Consider the following 14,934-nt stretch of genomic DNA (forward strand, 5'->3'; position numbering starts at 1 on the left):
CCATGGGAGTTTTATACCATAACCTAAGGAGAACAAGGAGAACAGGGAGAACAGGGAGAACAGGGTGAACAGGGAGAACAGGGTGAACAGGTTGAACAGGGAGAACAAGGAGAACAAGGAGAACAAGGAGAACAAGGAGAACAGGGAGGACAAGGAGAACAAGGAGAACAAGGAGAACAAGGAGGACAAGGAGAACAGGGAGAACAAGGTGAACAGGGAGAACTGGGGGAACAGGGTGAACAGGGAGAACAGGGAGAACAAGGAGAACAAGGAGAACAGGGAGAACTGGGTGAACAAGGAGAACAGGGAGAACAAGGAGAACAGGGAGAACAGGGAGAACAGGTGGGTTTAGTGCAGTGACAGCAGGAGTCTTCAGGCAGAATCTAGAGCAACAACACTTTTAAGGAGGTGTGTCACAGACCTGAAACCAAAATCAAGATTAGACCTTAACCAGTCACACAGAGACAATATGATGATCAGGTTGAGTTGTTTATTGCTGCGTGAGTGATTACACAGGCAGCATAGCCTCTGTCCTAAGGGGAGACGAAACTGTTATACAGTGATGCAAACAATCATATTGTGATGAGTCACTTTTGAATAACCAGCAGAAATTACACTGTTACCCACTGTTAGGCTTTTGCCCATGACGTTTGGCTCAACACCAAGTTAGAAACAGTTGGACACTTAAACATAATATTACAGGATCTGACGAAACTGTCTGCATGTTCTTTTAGCAGTTGCAGAGTTACAACACACCCTAACCTACCACAGCTTTAAAGGAAACAGCAGACGCCTAAGACTGAAGAGGCACCGTGAGGAAGAAACGTGTTGCTTGTTCAGGTACTGGATGGGGAGTTTGAAGTAGCGCACGTTGAGGATGTGTGGTAAAAACCAAAGCTGACGTATTTCTATAGAATGAGAAACGAGGGTGCCTATCTAGACCACACAAGGCCCCCCGATGCACGTCAACAACTGATGTCACAATTCAGTTCAGGTGACCTGTTTACATCATTTCTGGTGCAGTTTTCTCTCTGTACTAGGGATTAGCTCCCTCGATTCAGCTGCTCTCTATAATTCACTAGAAGTGTTCTCTAGGGATTAGCTCCCTCGATTCAGCTGCTCTCTATAATTCACTAGAAGTGTTCTCTAGGGATTAGCTCCCTCGATTCAGCTGCTCACTATAATTCACTAGAAGTGTTCTCTAGGGATTGGCTCTCACGATTCAGCGGCTCACTATAATTCAATAGAAGTGTTCTTTAGGGATTGGCTCTCACGATTCAGCGGCTCACTATAATTCTATAGAAGTGTTCTCTAGGGATTGGCTCTCACGATTCAGCGGCTCACTATAATTCACTAGAAGTGTTCCCTCTAGATTCAGCAGTTTCAGAGATGAGTGGCAGCGGAGCAAAGACCAGTTGGGGAAATATTTTGACCCAGGTGTTTCCTGCACTGCTGTTCTGCAGCGGTTGTACACCGCCGATGAGGCTTTGCACCGCAGCAACACAATGTCACATTCTGTCTGAGGTGCACGCTTTACCGTTTACTGTCAAGGTAAAGAATGAGAAAGCTAAACTGACAAATGCCAAATGCCTGTGTCAAAAAACTTACCAGAAGTGACCATCTGTTCTACCAGAAATAAAAAGACTGCACTCAGACCCCTCCTAGGAACAATCCTTCCCCCCTTTACCAAGGCTGAGTCCTGTAGGAAACACCGCTCTACCCCTCAGGCAGAGGAGAGTAATACCTGAGGTTGCACTGAGACACAATCACTACATTCTTTGAGGGACTGGAAACCCATGTTTTTCTACAAGTTCCTCCCTGGTTTAGATCCCATCAGAAAGATATCAGTCTGTAACTGTGGACTTTCTGTCCTCTGACAAATAAAAGGTATGCTTTGGTATTCCTCTTGGTTCTGTTCTGGGACCATTGTTGTTTTCACTGTATATGCTGCCTTTTGGTGATGTCATCAGGAAACACAATACTGTTACCTTCAGACAGGACCATATTGTCTTCTGAATCCTGCGTTTCTTTATAAGCACTTTGTTACAGCTGCTGATGTAGAAACAGCTTCATAAAATGTAGAAGCGAGTGAAATGTTCCTGGTGGTTTGGGCTGTAACTGCTCCAAGACGCTCTAACCCAGATCTCCGTGCATTGATGTGATCACACTGCCTCACATCCACACACAACTGCTATGGTCACGTGAGTTGGTCATCCATAAAAAAGTTTAAACCTATTCCCCAAATAGTTCACCTCTGTTGGAGATGGCAGATAGCTTATTGGAGGTGATATATGTTAGATGGCCAGTAACCAAAATGTTCCTAATTTGAATCCCTTAACAGACAAGGTGAAACTTCTAGAACAAGGCCCTTAATCTGAAGTGCTACAGGAAGTCTTTTGGATAATTCTAGATGCCTAGAATGTAATGGACCACGGAAATGAAGGTTGTGGTCCACATGTTGCTCTGTTCCTGAGCGAGCCAGTTAACCTAAATCTGTTCCAGGTCGTTTCTCTAAAAAACATGAATTATTAGCAGACTTACAGTAAATAAATATGGATCCTGTGAATGTGTTCGTCCACACTGAATCCAGGTTTATGCTGAACTAGCTTATGCATATGAAGCCACTTTACATTCTTGTATAAATGTTTGTCTACTTTCAGTACATTTTGTGTGTCCTGTCTCTTTTTCTCACCCACTAGCAACAGCTTTACACCAAGTAAAGTTTGAAGTTTTAGTAAATAAGGATGATTCTGATTCTTATTTTAACAAGCAAACATATTATATAAACAAAAGCATTCAACAGCATAGAAATTATGTTGTATTGCATTTATATCAGTCTATAATTTCAAAACTAAAAAACTGCTGCTAAACATCTGCTACTGTAATACAGCTTATAAAGAAGTACATTTATATTTTAGTAATTTAGCAGATGCTCTTAATGTATATTTTTTGCATATTGTTATGTTTCCTGCTGTTCTAGGTGGGTACATTCAGAGTTGTCCAGAGTTTAACCAGCATTATGATATATTTACATGATTTATGATGTATTTACATGATTTGTGATTTATTTATATTCTACAGCAGCCATTAACATTACAAACATACACACTATGAACATCTATATTTCTGGAATTTCTGAAAGTTGGACAAATTCTCTGGAGATGACATTTGCTCTCCACTACATCATCAGTTTTAATTGTAAGCACACCACACAGAGGATCAACTGAAAATGATATCGCCACACCAAAATGTTGAAAATCTCACAAATCAGCATTTTTCAGTTTGACTGATATTTTCATTGTTCTGCGCACTGACGATGTTTTGCATATTTTCCGTTATTACTGGAATCTCTAACCAGAATAATCATCTGTATTCGTGATTGGGTGGTTTCTTTTACTGGCACTGAGACACATGCATGCCTTTGTGGCGTATGCATTATAGCTCGATCTCTTTCCAAAACGATGGGTTATATAAAAGTCTGCCACATTATTCTGCAGGGCCATTTCATCCAGTCATTATGAGTCTAGCTCTGCTGACAGGTCTCTGTCTTTGTCTCCCTACATCGAATGGTGAGGATTTTTAACATGATAAAAAATCCTAATAAAGGTACATGTTTAGTAACTACTGGAACTGGAGCAGAGTTGGAAACATTGATATTTTGTATTTTGATGCCCAGATGAATACCTCCAGCGAGGGACCTGATGTCTCCATGTTCTCCTCTTCTCCTCCTCTTCCTTCAGCCCTGACGGTATTCCAGACGTACCGGGCGGTGAGCCAGGATGGAGAGGTGCAGTTCTGCTGCTCCTACAACCACATTGGAAGACATGTCCCGGAGGAGCTACGGGTCACCCTGTACCGTGGCCTGTTTGGAGAAGAGGAGGAGCAGGAGGTGTGCACCTCCTCCTTTAGCCACAACCAGACACTCTTCCAGACGAAGGGAGAGAGAGGGGGAGTGGGGGCTGGGAACAGAGAGACCCCAGTGCTCTGCAGAGGCCAGGTAGAGGCAGGGATGGTGAACCTGACTATTTCTGGTCTCCGGGGCAACGACACTGACCTTTACCGCTGTGCCATAGAGGTCATGTACCCCCCACCATACCTCCGAGTGTTCGGGAATGGCACCCTTCTCTACATACCAGGTAAGACTGCATCCTACTACACATTGAGAACATGTCTTTTTACATGAACTTTACACAAATTAGTGTGAACTAATCTACAGTAACACTGACAAAGTAAATGTAATTGCGCATCTGACCAATTAATGGAGATTAGTTCTGGGATGGCAGTTTCATTCCCAGATATCCATCTAATGGATTACATCCTTTTTTTTGCTATATAACTTCACCCAGATAAGCCCCCCTGAGCCATTGAGGGCCATTAGTGACCTGATATATCCACATAACTGGTGTGCCCCAGAACTTGCGCATCATTGGACCAGTAGAAATTCACATGTTCTCTGCACGTTCTTTAGAGGAGCCAGACTGCCCTGCCCTGGAGCCCAAGAGGAGAGATGATTCTGGAAGTCTATGGACCAGACCTCCTCTAGTCAGTGTGGCCTGGGTGTCTCTGCTGCTGATGGTCGTCTCCAATGTGGCCTTTGTCCTGTACCAGGTCAGCCCATTCAACTACCAACGATTTGACATTCCACACTATGCTGAAAAACTTTTGAGGATCTTAGTGTTGATTTAGGATTGGATTGGCTTATTATATGATTACATTACATATAAAAATATTTATTCTAACTTATAAAAATATGCATGCTCACTTATTCTCAAATCTTTTCGTAAATGTATAAGAACTTAATAATAACTAATACTAAAGAAAGGGAACCTAAATAGAGAGATAGCAGCAGATTTTTATAATTATATCCTTTATTTAATGAAACAACCCAATAGAAACGTGACTGCCTCCTTGCACACATTGTTCTGTACAATGACTGAAACCAGAAGCTTCCTGTAGTGGTTGATCAGGCCTTCGCTGTGGAAGGATTCTGTGAAGAAAGCAGTACTTGATGTTCGTCAGAGTCTCAAGCTGCTCAAAAAGTCAAGTTTCCAAAGCGAACTTAGAAGAATCTATGAAGACTCTTCGTGTTTTAGGAATAATATGCTATTCCAGGAAAAACAAAACTCTACATTCCACAGGATTGACCCCATATGAAAGGTCAAGCAAGGTGGAGGTAGTGGGATGTTTTGGGATGTTTTATTGCAAAGAGACAGGATATGGGAGACGGATCAACAACTTCAAGGAGCGTTTGGTTGCAGTCATGGACCACCACCAGTAATGGAGTGTAAGGGGGCAATCACTTTTTCAGCGGTGTCATTTTGTAAATTAAATAAGTATAGAAATATTCTGTTATTTGTTTACTTAGACTATGTAATTTTAGGTTTTGGTTGAATATCTGAAAATATTTCACAATAATTCAAAACGAGAGAATATTTGAAGGAATAAATATATTTTCTATGGCACTCTAGACCATGTGTGAAAATAATCCTAGACCAACACTCCTACTATTAAAACATGTTCCATACAATTTGTAAACTGGACTATAAGAACCTGTTACATACAGTGTGGAAACTGGACTATAAGAACCTGTTACATACAGTATGGAAACTGGACTATAAGAACCTGTTACATACAGTATGGAAACTGGACTATAAGAACCTGTTACATACAGTACAGAAACTGGACTACGAGAACCTATCACATAGTATGGAAACTGGACAACAAAAGCAATTTTGTTTCAGTGTCTGATGTCTGTCATCTGAAACTTTTTTGATCATTTCACCTCCTAGGTTTTACAGAGGAAGAAAAGGTTTGGAGGAATAGCACCAATGATATCACAAAATGATGGAAGATTTGGTTATGGTAACTTCCAATGAGGATTTGGTTTTGGTAACTTCCAATGAGGATTTTTCAGTCCTTTCATATATTTTTACTCACCATTTTATCTTTTTTGTTCTTGGTTAGAATTTTTTCTAACTTTGAAAGTTGCATGAAATGTACAGACAAGTGTTCAGCCACATTTTAGGAAGAGATTAAGAAAGTTGTCAATCATTTGTCAACTTTAAACTGATAATTTCTGTCTTAGTTGGGGGATTTTCACAAATCCTGTTTTAAAGGGGAAGAACAGCAAATGTTTTCTTTGTTTGTTGAAAACAACAAATATACAATTATAAATAAGTGTTTTTTCACAGTGAAAAAATATTTGTAAAAAAAATATTTGTATATATACGTATAATCAGTCGAGGCCAGTGATTACTTGGGGTCTGGTATTATGATGTGTGGAGCGTAAATGAAAGTTTTGAGGGCAAAATAAATTATTTATTAAATTATAAATAAAAATGTATATTCTCCACAATTTTATTATTTACTATTCATGATTATGGAGCTGCTTCATCACGGCAACTGTCAGTGATGAAGCAGCTCTATGGAAAAACACAGACACTCTTCTTCTTCTTGTCATGATCCCCCAACCAGGAAGTGGTTGATCGTTGGTTAAGTTCACAGGCAAGATTTCAACCCTGTTCTCAAAAATAGGCAGCATTTTTAACCCTGATCCATTTCAAGGCTACGGTATATTTCTCTTTAGAGCTTGAGTTGTGAGTCATGCAATGGCCTGGCAGTAATTTAAACTTCAGAGATTTTTGCATTGAATAAGTGGGACAGTTCCTGTCAATCAATCAATCAAATGTATTTATAAATCCCTTTTTACATCAGCAGATGTCACGAAGTGCTTTTACAAAACATCCGGCCTTAAACCCCAAGGAGCAAACAACTATAGTGGTGAATTTCAGTGGCTAGGAAAAACTCCCTAAGAATTCCAAAATTTAGGAAGAAACCTAGAGATGAACCAGAGGGGTGACCAGTCCTCTTCTGGCTGTGCCTGGTGAACAAATTAAGATTACAATTGTAATAATTAATAAATGCATGTGGTCTGAGTCTATTTAAACCTAGTCCATGTAGGAAGCATGACCAGATGGACAAGGACAGGGACAACACAGGGGAGGGGGAGGTGTCAGCTGAAATCGTCAGGGATCATCTCGATCTGCAACAGAACCAGGAGGACTCTGGACAGGGACAGCAACGGGTCCCCCAAGCCAGGTACTCCTCAGGTGTGGGCCAGGACCTCATGCCCTCCTAAGTTCAAAACGGGAGGAGACTGGGAAAATTCAGAAAATGCATTCCTCATATCAACAAGGATTTATAGTGGAGAAGGAGAACTTAGTGGGGAAGGAGAACTGACCCAATCCCCCAGCACAATAATATAGCAGCCGTAAGACTTTGGGACTGAGACAGGGGGGTCCGGCGACACTGTGGCCCTATCTGGGGGAGGCCCCGGACAGGGCCTAACAGGCAGGAAATCAATCCACCCACATTGCCAAGCATCAACCAAAGGGACCCCCACCAACCGCAACCACCCTGAATGAGGGCAGAGTACAGCCCAATTGACAACAACGAGCCAGTGACTCCACCCTTTGTGTTCGTAGTGTTTGCCAGGGTAAAGTAATTCTAAGGACTATTTGGGGGAGTGTTTTAAATATGTCTGATTTTAGGATAAATAGCCATGTCTCCAAAAAGTTATTTGAGTTTTTCTTCATTAAAGAGACCTCCCAACACGTTGTGTTGTAGTCATATTCAGGAGTCTATCTTTAACAGAAGCTCCTGGCATAACTTTGTTAGAAATCGTCAGTTTCGTATAGTAGTGAAATAATGTAGAACCCATATCAAATCGAGGGAGAAGTTCGCTCAGGGTTATTGGAAAATTGCAGGACAGATATCATTCGGTAAACGTTCCATTATCTTCTCACTGTAAAGATAGTTGCCAGCTAGCCTATACATTTATGGCGTTTCTACCTAGCACAGATCATGTTTCTAGAAGTTATCCCCCCCATGCCAGATGGTCACTGTAAACATTCCTGTGGTTATCAGAGCGCAACCTACAGAGAGATAATCTAAACAGATGTTTCTGTTGTTCTCATTATCTAGGCACATTCACTTCCAATGAAACGTACATATTGTAATTGTTAATGCTCAGATTCCACACTTTCGTGCTATAGTGTATTAAATACTTATGGTATAGTTGGTATGTAAATACTTCATTACTTGATTGGCATAAATTGTGTTACTTTGGAATAGAGATTACTACGGCATTCCTCGTCCATCTCCGTACTCCAGATGGTGGGCTGCTGTGTAATGACACACACACAAGTACGTCTAAATGACTAGACTTGGGAGTTCCTGAGTCCCAGGACCCAGGAACACACAAGTTTACTGTATGGTTTGTGTTAAACGACCTACACCTTATGGGTGCTTATGATAACTGATACAGGCACATACACATATGTAAATCAAAGTGACCAGACTGATCATCCCTGAGTTCCAGGGTGCTACACCGTCCCTTGTTTTCTGGACTTGACTGATGAGGAGCATTGAGGATAATGTAGGCCGTGAAACACATAACCCTTCAAATGTTTGGCTTGTGATGAAAGATTAGCTACCTTTTCTAAGAACCTCCAGCATATCATGGTCCAGCATTTATTGACATCCAGCAAACATTTCCTGTTAACAAACTATACATAACCGTATAATCAGAATACACAATTGCTCATTTCCTGATTCAAAGTAGATTAGGTTAGCATACATCTTACAGATCTGGATAATTTATTAACAGTACAGGGAATAACCTTAATCAGGATACAGAAATACAGTTCTAGCCAGGACATAATGAGTCTAATAATGCAATTTATAGACAGGACATGCAAACCATTCAAAGTAAACCATGTGAAATGGCACATGCCAACATTAGGCTTTTGTAAGAATGGGGGGGGGGGGGTACTGTACACACCTAAACCATGAGTTTAACACAATATTCACAACAGAAGTAAGGTTTCTCTTCAGTATGTCTCCACCATACATATCTTCCCTCAGGATAGTTATGTATGGTTTCTCTGCAGTACGTAGAAGCTTGTGAGTTGTATAGTGAATTAACAGAGAGAAACTTTCCAGTCAGAACAGGAATAAGCATGTACAGACTGGTGACGTTTTAGGCTACTTGACAGAACAATTCATTCCACAGTCAGAACAGGAGTAAGGCTTCTCTCCCGTGAGCACTCTCTGATGTTGAGTAAGTGTACATGAATAAGTGAAACGCATTTGTCAATCAGGAAAGGAATAAGGCTTTTTTTTCCGAAAATGTACTCGCTGGTGAAGTTTTAGGTTACTTGACTGAGAGAAATTCTTTCCACAGTCGCAACAGAAATATGCCTTTTCTCCTGTGTGCACTTTCTGATGCTGGGAAAGTGTATATGATTTAGTGAAACTCTTCCCACAGTCAGAACAGGAGTAAGGCTTCTCACCAGTATGTATTCGCTGGTGATTTTTAAGGTTACATAAGTGAGAGAAATTCTTTCCACAGTCAGAACAGAAGTAAGGCTTCTCTCCTGTGTGCACTCTCTGATGTAGAGCAAGTCCATCTGATCTCATAAAACTCTTCCCACAGTCAGAACAGGAGTAAGGCTTCTCTCCAGTACGTATGCGCTGGTGAGCTTTAAAGTTACCTAATTTAGAGAAACTCTTCCCACAGTCGGTACAGTAGTAAGGCTTCTCTTCTGTGTGCACTCTTTGATGTAGAGCAAGTGCATCAGAATTAGTGAAACTCTTCCCACAGTCAGAACAGGAGTAAGGCTCCTCTCCAGTATGTATGATAAAATGATGTTTCAACTGTGATATAGATAGGAAAAAATTTTCACAATGAGGGCAGTGGTAAGACTTCTTTACTTTGTAGACTTTGTGTTGTTTCTCTCCAAATGTAGAACATTTCTCCACTTCTGGAATCCCATCTGTATAACAAGACATTAGAAAAGTTAGTTTGTTATCCCCATACATAACTGCACATGCTTTCTATCAACAAATTAACATTTTGATTCAACTTGAAATTTCTCTTTAGCCCAGAAGAAACTGTAGACTATGCAAAACAGCCATTTTAAATTGCTGTCTTTTTTTCACCGCTAGTCAAAAATTGTGATGGAGCCATGCAAGTATGTTTTATTTTCTGATTCCAAAAGGAACGAAAATCCTTTCAAATGTGGTGTTGATTCTGATACTTATTTGAACACATTCTCTGATGCATCCATCACATACAGACATTATGGCAGCAGCCGATAAACTGTTATTCACATTGTTTCAAGATTTATTTCACAAATGCATCAAATAACACAGCGTCATCCTGCACAATGAAATTATTGTGACATGGCACCCGACAACTACGTAGTGAGAGTTAAGAAGAAGAATACACAGTGGGGAGAACAAGTATTTGATACACTGCCGATTTTGCAGGTTTTCCCACTTACAAAGCATGTAGAAGTCTGTAATTTTTATTATAGGTACTCTTCAACTGTGAGTGGTAAAGAATTCTAAACAGGTGCAGTTAATACAGGTAATGAGTGTAGAACAGGAGGGCTTCTTAAAGAAAAACTAACAGGTCTGTGAGAGCCGGAATTCTTACTGGTTGGTAGGTGATCAAATACTTCTGTCATGCAATAAAATGCTAATTAATTATTTAAAAATCATACAATGTGATTTTACTGTCTCCCACAGTTGAAGTGTACCTATGATAAAAATTACAGACAAAATCGGCAGTGTATCAAAGAGTTGTTCTCCCCACTGTATAAGTACTGTAAACTAGCAGCAATCTAGGTAGTATTATTGAACATTTAGATATGGCAAGTTTGGCAGTAATATACATAACAGTGTAAACTAGCAGCAATTGGTACAGTTATTGAATAAAAATGTAAAGTAGCATCCATTTTTGAAAGAGTAGGATGGGGAACATTATGGTTGAATTATTGAATATTACTTTTACCATGCTCTTTGATACATATGAGTGTAATGTGCTTATGAATGGTGCATGCAAAGGAATATTCTAATGCCCATTAAAAGTATCTGAAAGGACATCAGAGCATCTGGAACGTTCATGTGTGATCAGAATCATCATGGATCAGTGTCGCTGGTTGAGGAGTCTTATGGCCTAAGGGAAAAAAATGTTCTGTGCTTTCCTCAGGCATTATGTATAGTAGATGCCTGGCATGGAGGGAAGATGGCAGCCGATGTGGCGAGCCGCAAACTTTATCACCCTCTGGAGGGACTTGCGATCTACAGGGGAGCAGCTGCCGTACCAGGCAGCAATGCAGCCTGAGAGGACTCTCTCAATGGTGCACCTGTTGAAGGTGGTGAGAGTTTTTACAGACATGCCAAACTTCTTGAGTCTCCTCCGGAAGTATAGTAGTTTTTTGGGCCATTTTCACTGCTGAGTTTGCTTGTCTGGTTGTCAGGTTGTTGTCCTGGCACCAGGTTTTTTACCTCCTTTCTGTAAGGCTACTTCAGTTGTTAAGTTACGGCTCTATAATCCGTCTTCAGGGGATACAAAAAGCAATGTGTGTCGTTAAAACTAGTCTACATTCATTCGGATCACAGTGCGTAGCGAACCGAACATTCTGTACCGAGCAGTACGGTATGGATGTGTACCTTTATACCCCTAGAGGCCACACAGTCATGTGTGAACAGGGAGCTAATACTGCCGCTGATCTAAGTTAAAATAAGAATCATTGAGATGAGTTTGCCATGGTGTTGTGTGGCTCCAGGTGGTCAGCGGACTAGAAAGTTTGCTCTGATATGGAGATTTCCAGGTGCAGTTGTGTTGAGCTATAGAGTTTCAGAGTTTCTGTATAGCTTGCGTTTAGAGGGTCAAGCAGGGTTCATGCATATACTAGCGAATAATACTGAATTGATTTAATTTAATAACAGGGCCAAAATGCACCACTGTAGCATGATAAAATGATGTCTTTGCAGGAAATAGGCACAGGAAGGAGATGTGCTTTGGTGCAAAGTGGAGAATAAGAAGTAATACTTGGTTTCTGGTGGTATTATAGTCATGAAATGTATTAATAAGCTAAACACAACACATGGTAGTACAGACTGAAACTGCAGAACAAGAGAGGAATAGCATCTGGTTCACACCACTGACAGGGCCACACAAAATATTATACAGCTCTGGAAAAAATAATGAGACCACCGCACCTTTTTCTTTCCTTTCCAAAAAAGTCAAAAAGAAAGTTTTTGGGTGAGGAGCAGAAACATTCAATTTGCAGTTGTCTCTTCATTTTTTCCAGAGCTTTCTATATCTGTGTGTGTGTGTGTGTGTGTGTGTGTCTCTAGATACATGTCATGTGTCTGCATGTGACTGTCATAAGATCCATTACTAAAACAACTGAAATAAGAACTGAACTGTGAATAATTTGAATTAAATCACATGATCGTTGTGTTAGTTATAATTCTCTTATGAACAATATGTTACATGGGTCCACTTTCCAGGTGGTCTGTATTGTATTATATATTGTATTATAGTCTGTGGCTGCTGTTCCTGTGCCTCATTAACTACAATTAAGGAATAAAATCCTTCCAAAACTGCTAAAACAGACTTTTTGTTTTCCATAAATAACAATTCCTGACCACAACTGGCAATTACGTTCAGCGTCAACATATGAGATGTGCCATTTCCCCACCATCAGAAATCGTCCGCCAGGGACACTAATGAACACAGTAGTAGTTACAGCGGCTGTTTGGAAGGGTTTTGTGGTCGGGCGTTTCTTGTCATTGTAACCCTAAACTTAACCTTCATCCTGACCCTAACCTCAGTGCTGTGATGCATAACATTAACCTAACCTTATTACTGACTCTAACTAAGGTCATGGCAATGGTGATATCTTGATTTCGAACGTAATTGCTCCGACTGATGTTCATTCTGAACATAAACACGGTTTATAAATTAGTGGCATATGAAGGTAATTCCTAAGCGATACGGTTGGATAAACAGGTTGCATGAAATAGCATATACTGTTTTCATGAAGAAAAACAGCAAACAATTTACATTAAACGTTCTTGATGAACAATTTCCTACCTGGAATAATTAAATCCCCAGTCTCCTCTCCCTCTTCATATTTAATATCATTCAGTCCCACTGTTTGACTGCAGTCTTCCTGCTTCACTGATGTCATCTCTGAATCCACCAATGAACACTGAGCTTTACTGTCAATCAGAATCCAGTGACTCTTGTTTGGTCTCAGTGTGGAAGGAGAGCAGCAGGTTGGGTTTGTCCTCCATCTGATAAAATAAAGACCAAATCAGACCCATACATGACTGATGAACATGTTAGATGGGAATAAACATTTTTTTTTTTTTTTTAAATAAATGACAAACACAATCACTGTCAAGCAACAACAAAATAAACTGCAATATTAGTAGGGGGTTGACAAATTAAAAAGATTCCTTACAGTTTAAACTGATTATTTCGTTTTCCATTTGGAATTGGACTCGCTTCAATACTACTTCTGATGACATCGAAACACCCAAACATTTTCTTGTCATGACCTCCTATTAGTGAGATATGGCCATCAATGCATATGAATATGTACAGAGGATATAAAGTCTACACACCCCTGTTAAAATGCCAGGTTTTTGTGATATAAAAGATAAATCATGCCTTTTTCCACCTTTAATGTGACCTATAACGTGAACAATTCAATTGAAAAACAAAATGAAATCTGTGAGGGGGGAAATATATATATATTTTTAATCACAATAACCTGTTTGCATAAGTGTGAAACCCTTAAACTAATACTTTGTTGAAGCTTCTTTTGATTTTATTACAGCACTCTTTTTGGGTAGGAGTCTATTAGCATGGCACATCTTGCCCACAATATTTGCCCACTCTTTGCAAAAGCGCTCCAAATCTTTCAGATTGCGAGGACATCTGTGCACAGCCCTCTTCAGATCACCCCACAGATGTTCAATTGGATTCAGGTCTGGGCTCTGGCTGGGCCATTCCAAAACGTTTATCTTCTTCTGGTGAAGCAATTGCTTTTGTGTATTTGGATGTGTGCTTTGGGTCATTGTCATGATGAAAGGTGAACTTCCTCTTCAGCTTTCTAACGGACACCTGAAGATTTTGTGTCAAAATTGCCTGGTATTTGGAACTGTTCATAATGCCCTCCACCATGACAAAGCCCCGGTTCCAGCTGAAGAAAAACAGCCCCAAAGCATGATGCTGCCACCACCATGCTTCACTGTGAGTATGGTGTTCTTTGGGTGATGTGCAGTGTTGTTTTTGCGCCAAACATAACTTTTTGAATTATGGCCAAAAAGTTGAACCTCTCGATTATCATCTAAGGTAATTATGTATTTTAGCTGTCTGCCTTGCGATATTTTGCCAGTGGACATTCCATGTACAGTATTCCGTCGGTGATGCTGAACACCTGAGCATGAATACTGTAAGCTATGTTCGCAAAGTGTTTTTTCTGTCACTAAACTGCTTCCCGGAAAGAATATGGAGCACGAGCCATTGTGCAAAAACTCAGCCAGCGTTCTCGAACGCGCACAAACTCAAATTCAAAGACAACACCACGCAGACTAACAAGTTAAATCTGAGTAAGTTAAACTCCCTTCGCAGTACACCCCTCAGGTTGCAAACTTCTACAAATCGGGTAACCCTTATAACCAAAAAAGAGCTCTGGAACGTGAAGGAATAATAACTTACCTTGATGCAGGACTGGTCTTCGTCCATAACACGGACTGGGGAACAAAAAGAAAGTCCTCTGCGAATGTTTCAGGGAGGTCTAAAGCGGCGCAAGTGAAGAAATGACGAACAACGTTACTAGTTGATCAGAGACCAGTTGACGTTTCTTCAGTAACATCCCGAAGAAACCACAGAATTCCCATCTTTTATAAACAGTACTATGCCCAACCCAACGAGTCAGGTAGATAGCAAGCAAGCTTGAGGGCAAACAACATTAAAATACGATTTAGTTAGCATCCGTATCTCACGAAAGACACAGCGGTAACTATTGTCATCACTAGAGTTGCAGTGTAATTTCGTTAAACGGA

At 40.4% G+C, this 14,934-nt stretch overlaps 3 protein-coding genes across 6 annotated transcripts in view; 2 read left to right on the forward strand and 1 right to left on the reverse strand.

The window, feature by feature from the left end:
- LOC105027450 (zinc finger protein OZF-like) overlaps nucleotides 1–14,934 on the forward strand; it is a 541,343-nt gene that overhangs the window by 206,564 nt on the left and 319,845 nt on the right. The gene's annotated exons all lie outside the window — the stretch shown is intronic.
- Nucleotides 1–14,934, reverse strand: part of LOC105027448 (zinc finger protein 501-like) — a 164,401-nt gene that overhangs the window by 149,344 nt on the left and 123 nt on the right. The window contains exon 2 of the mRNA XM_020040905.2: nucleotides 14,588–14,666. Coding sequence (XP_019896464.2) covers nucleotides 14,588–14,614 — 27 coding nt within the window. The 5' untranslated portion in view covers nucleotides 14,615–14,666. The remainder of the gene's footprint in view (nucleotides 1–14,587; nucleotides 14,667–14,934) is intronic.
- On the forward strand, nucleotides 1,923–6,344 carry LOC114829786 (cytotoxic T-lymphocyte protein 4-like). Of its 2 annotated transcripts, XM_029116026.2 has the most exons (4): nucleotides 1,923–3,569; nucleotides 3,741–4,136; nucleotides 4,469–4,608; nucleotides 5,790–6,344. In XM_029116026.2, the coding sequence occupies exons 1-4, from the start codon at nucleotides 3,416–3,418 to the stop codon at nucleotides 5,874–5,876; spliced, it is 777 nt and encodes a 258-aa protein (XP_028971859.2). In that variant the 5' UTR covers nucleotides 1,923–3,415; the 3' UTR covers nucleotides 5,877–6,344. The 2 variants fall into 2 exon arrangements, 1 of the variants encoding a protein (XP_028971859.2); XR_004574843.1 differs by lacking the exons at nucleotides 1,923–3,569; nucleotides 3,741–4,136; nucleotides 4,469–4,608 and adding an exon at nucleotides 4,909–5,284 and having other exon boundaries at nucleotides 5,790–5,878.

Source organism: Esox lucius, chromosome 20 (assembly GCF_011004845.1).
Source record: "Esox lucius isolate fEsoLuc1 chromosome 20, fEsoLuc1.pri, whole genome shotgun sequence".
NCBI lineage: Eukaryota > Metazoa > Chordata > Actinopteri > Esociformes > Esocidae > Esox > Esox lucius.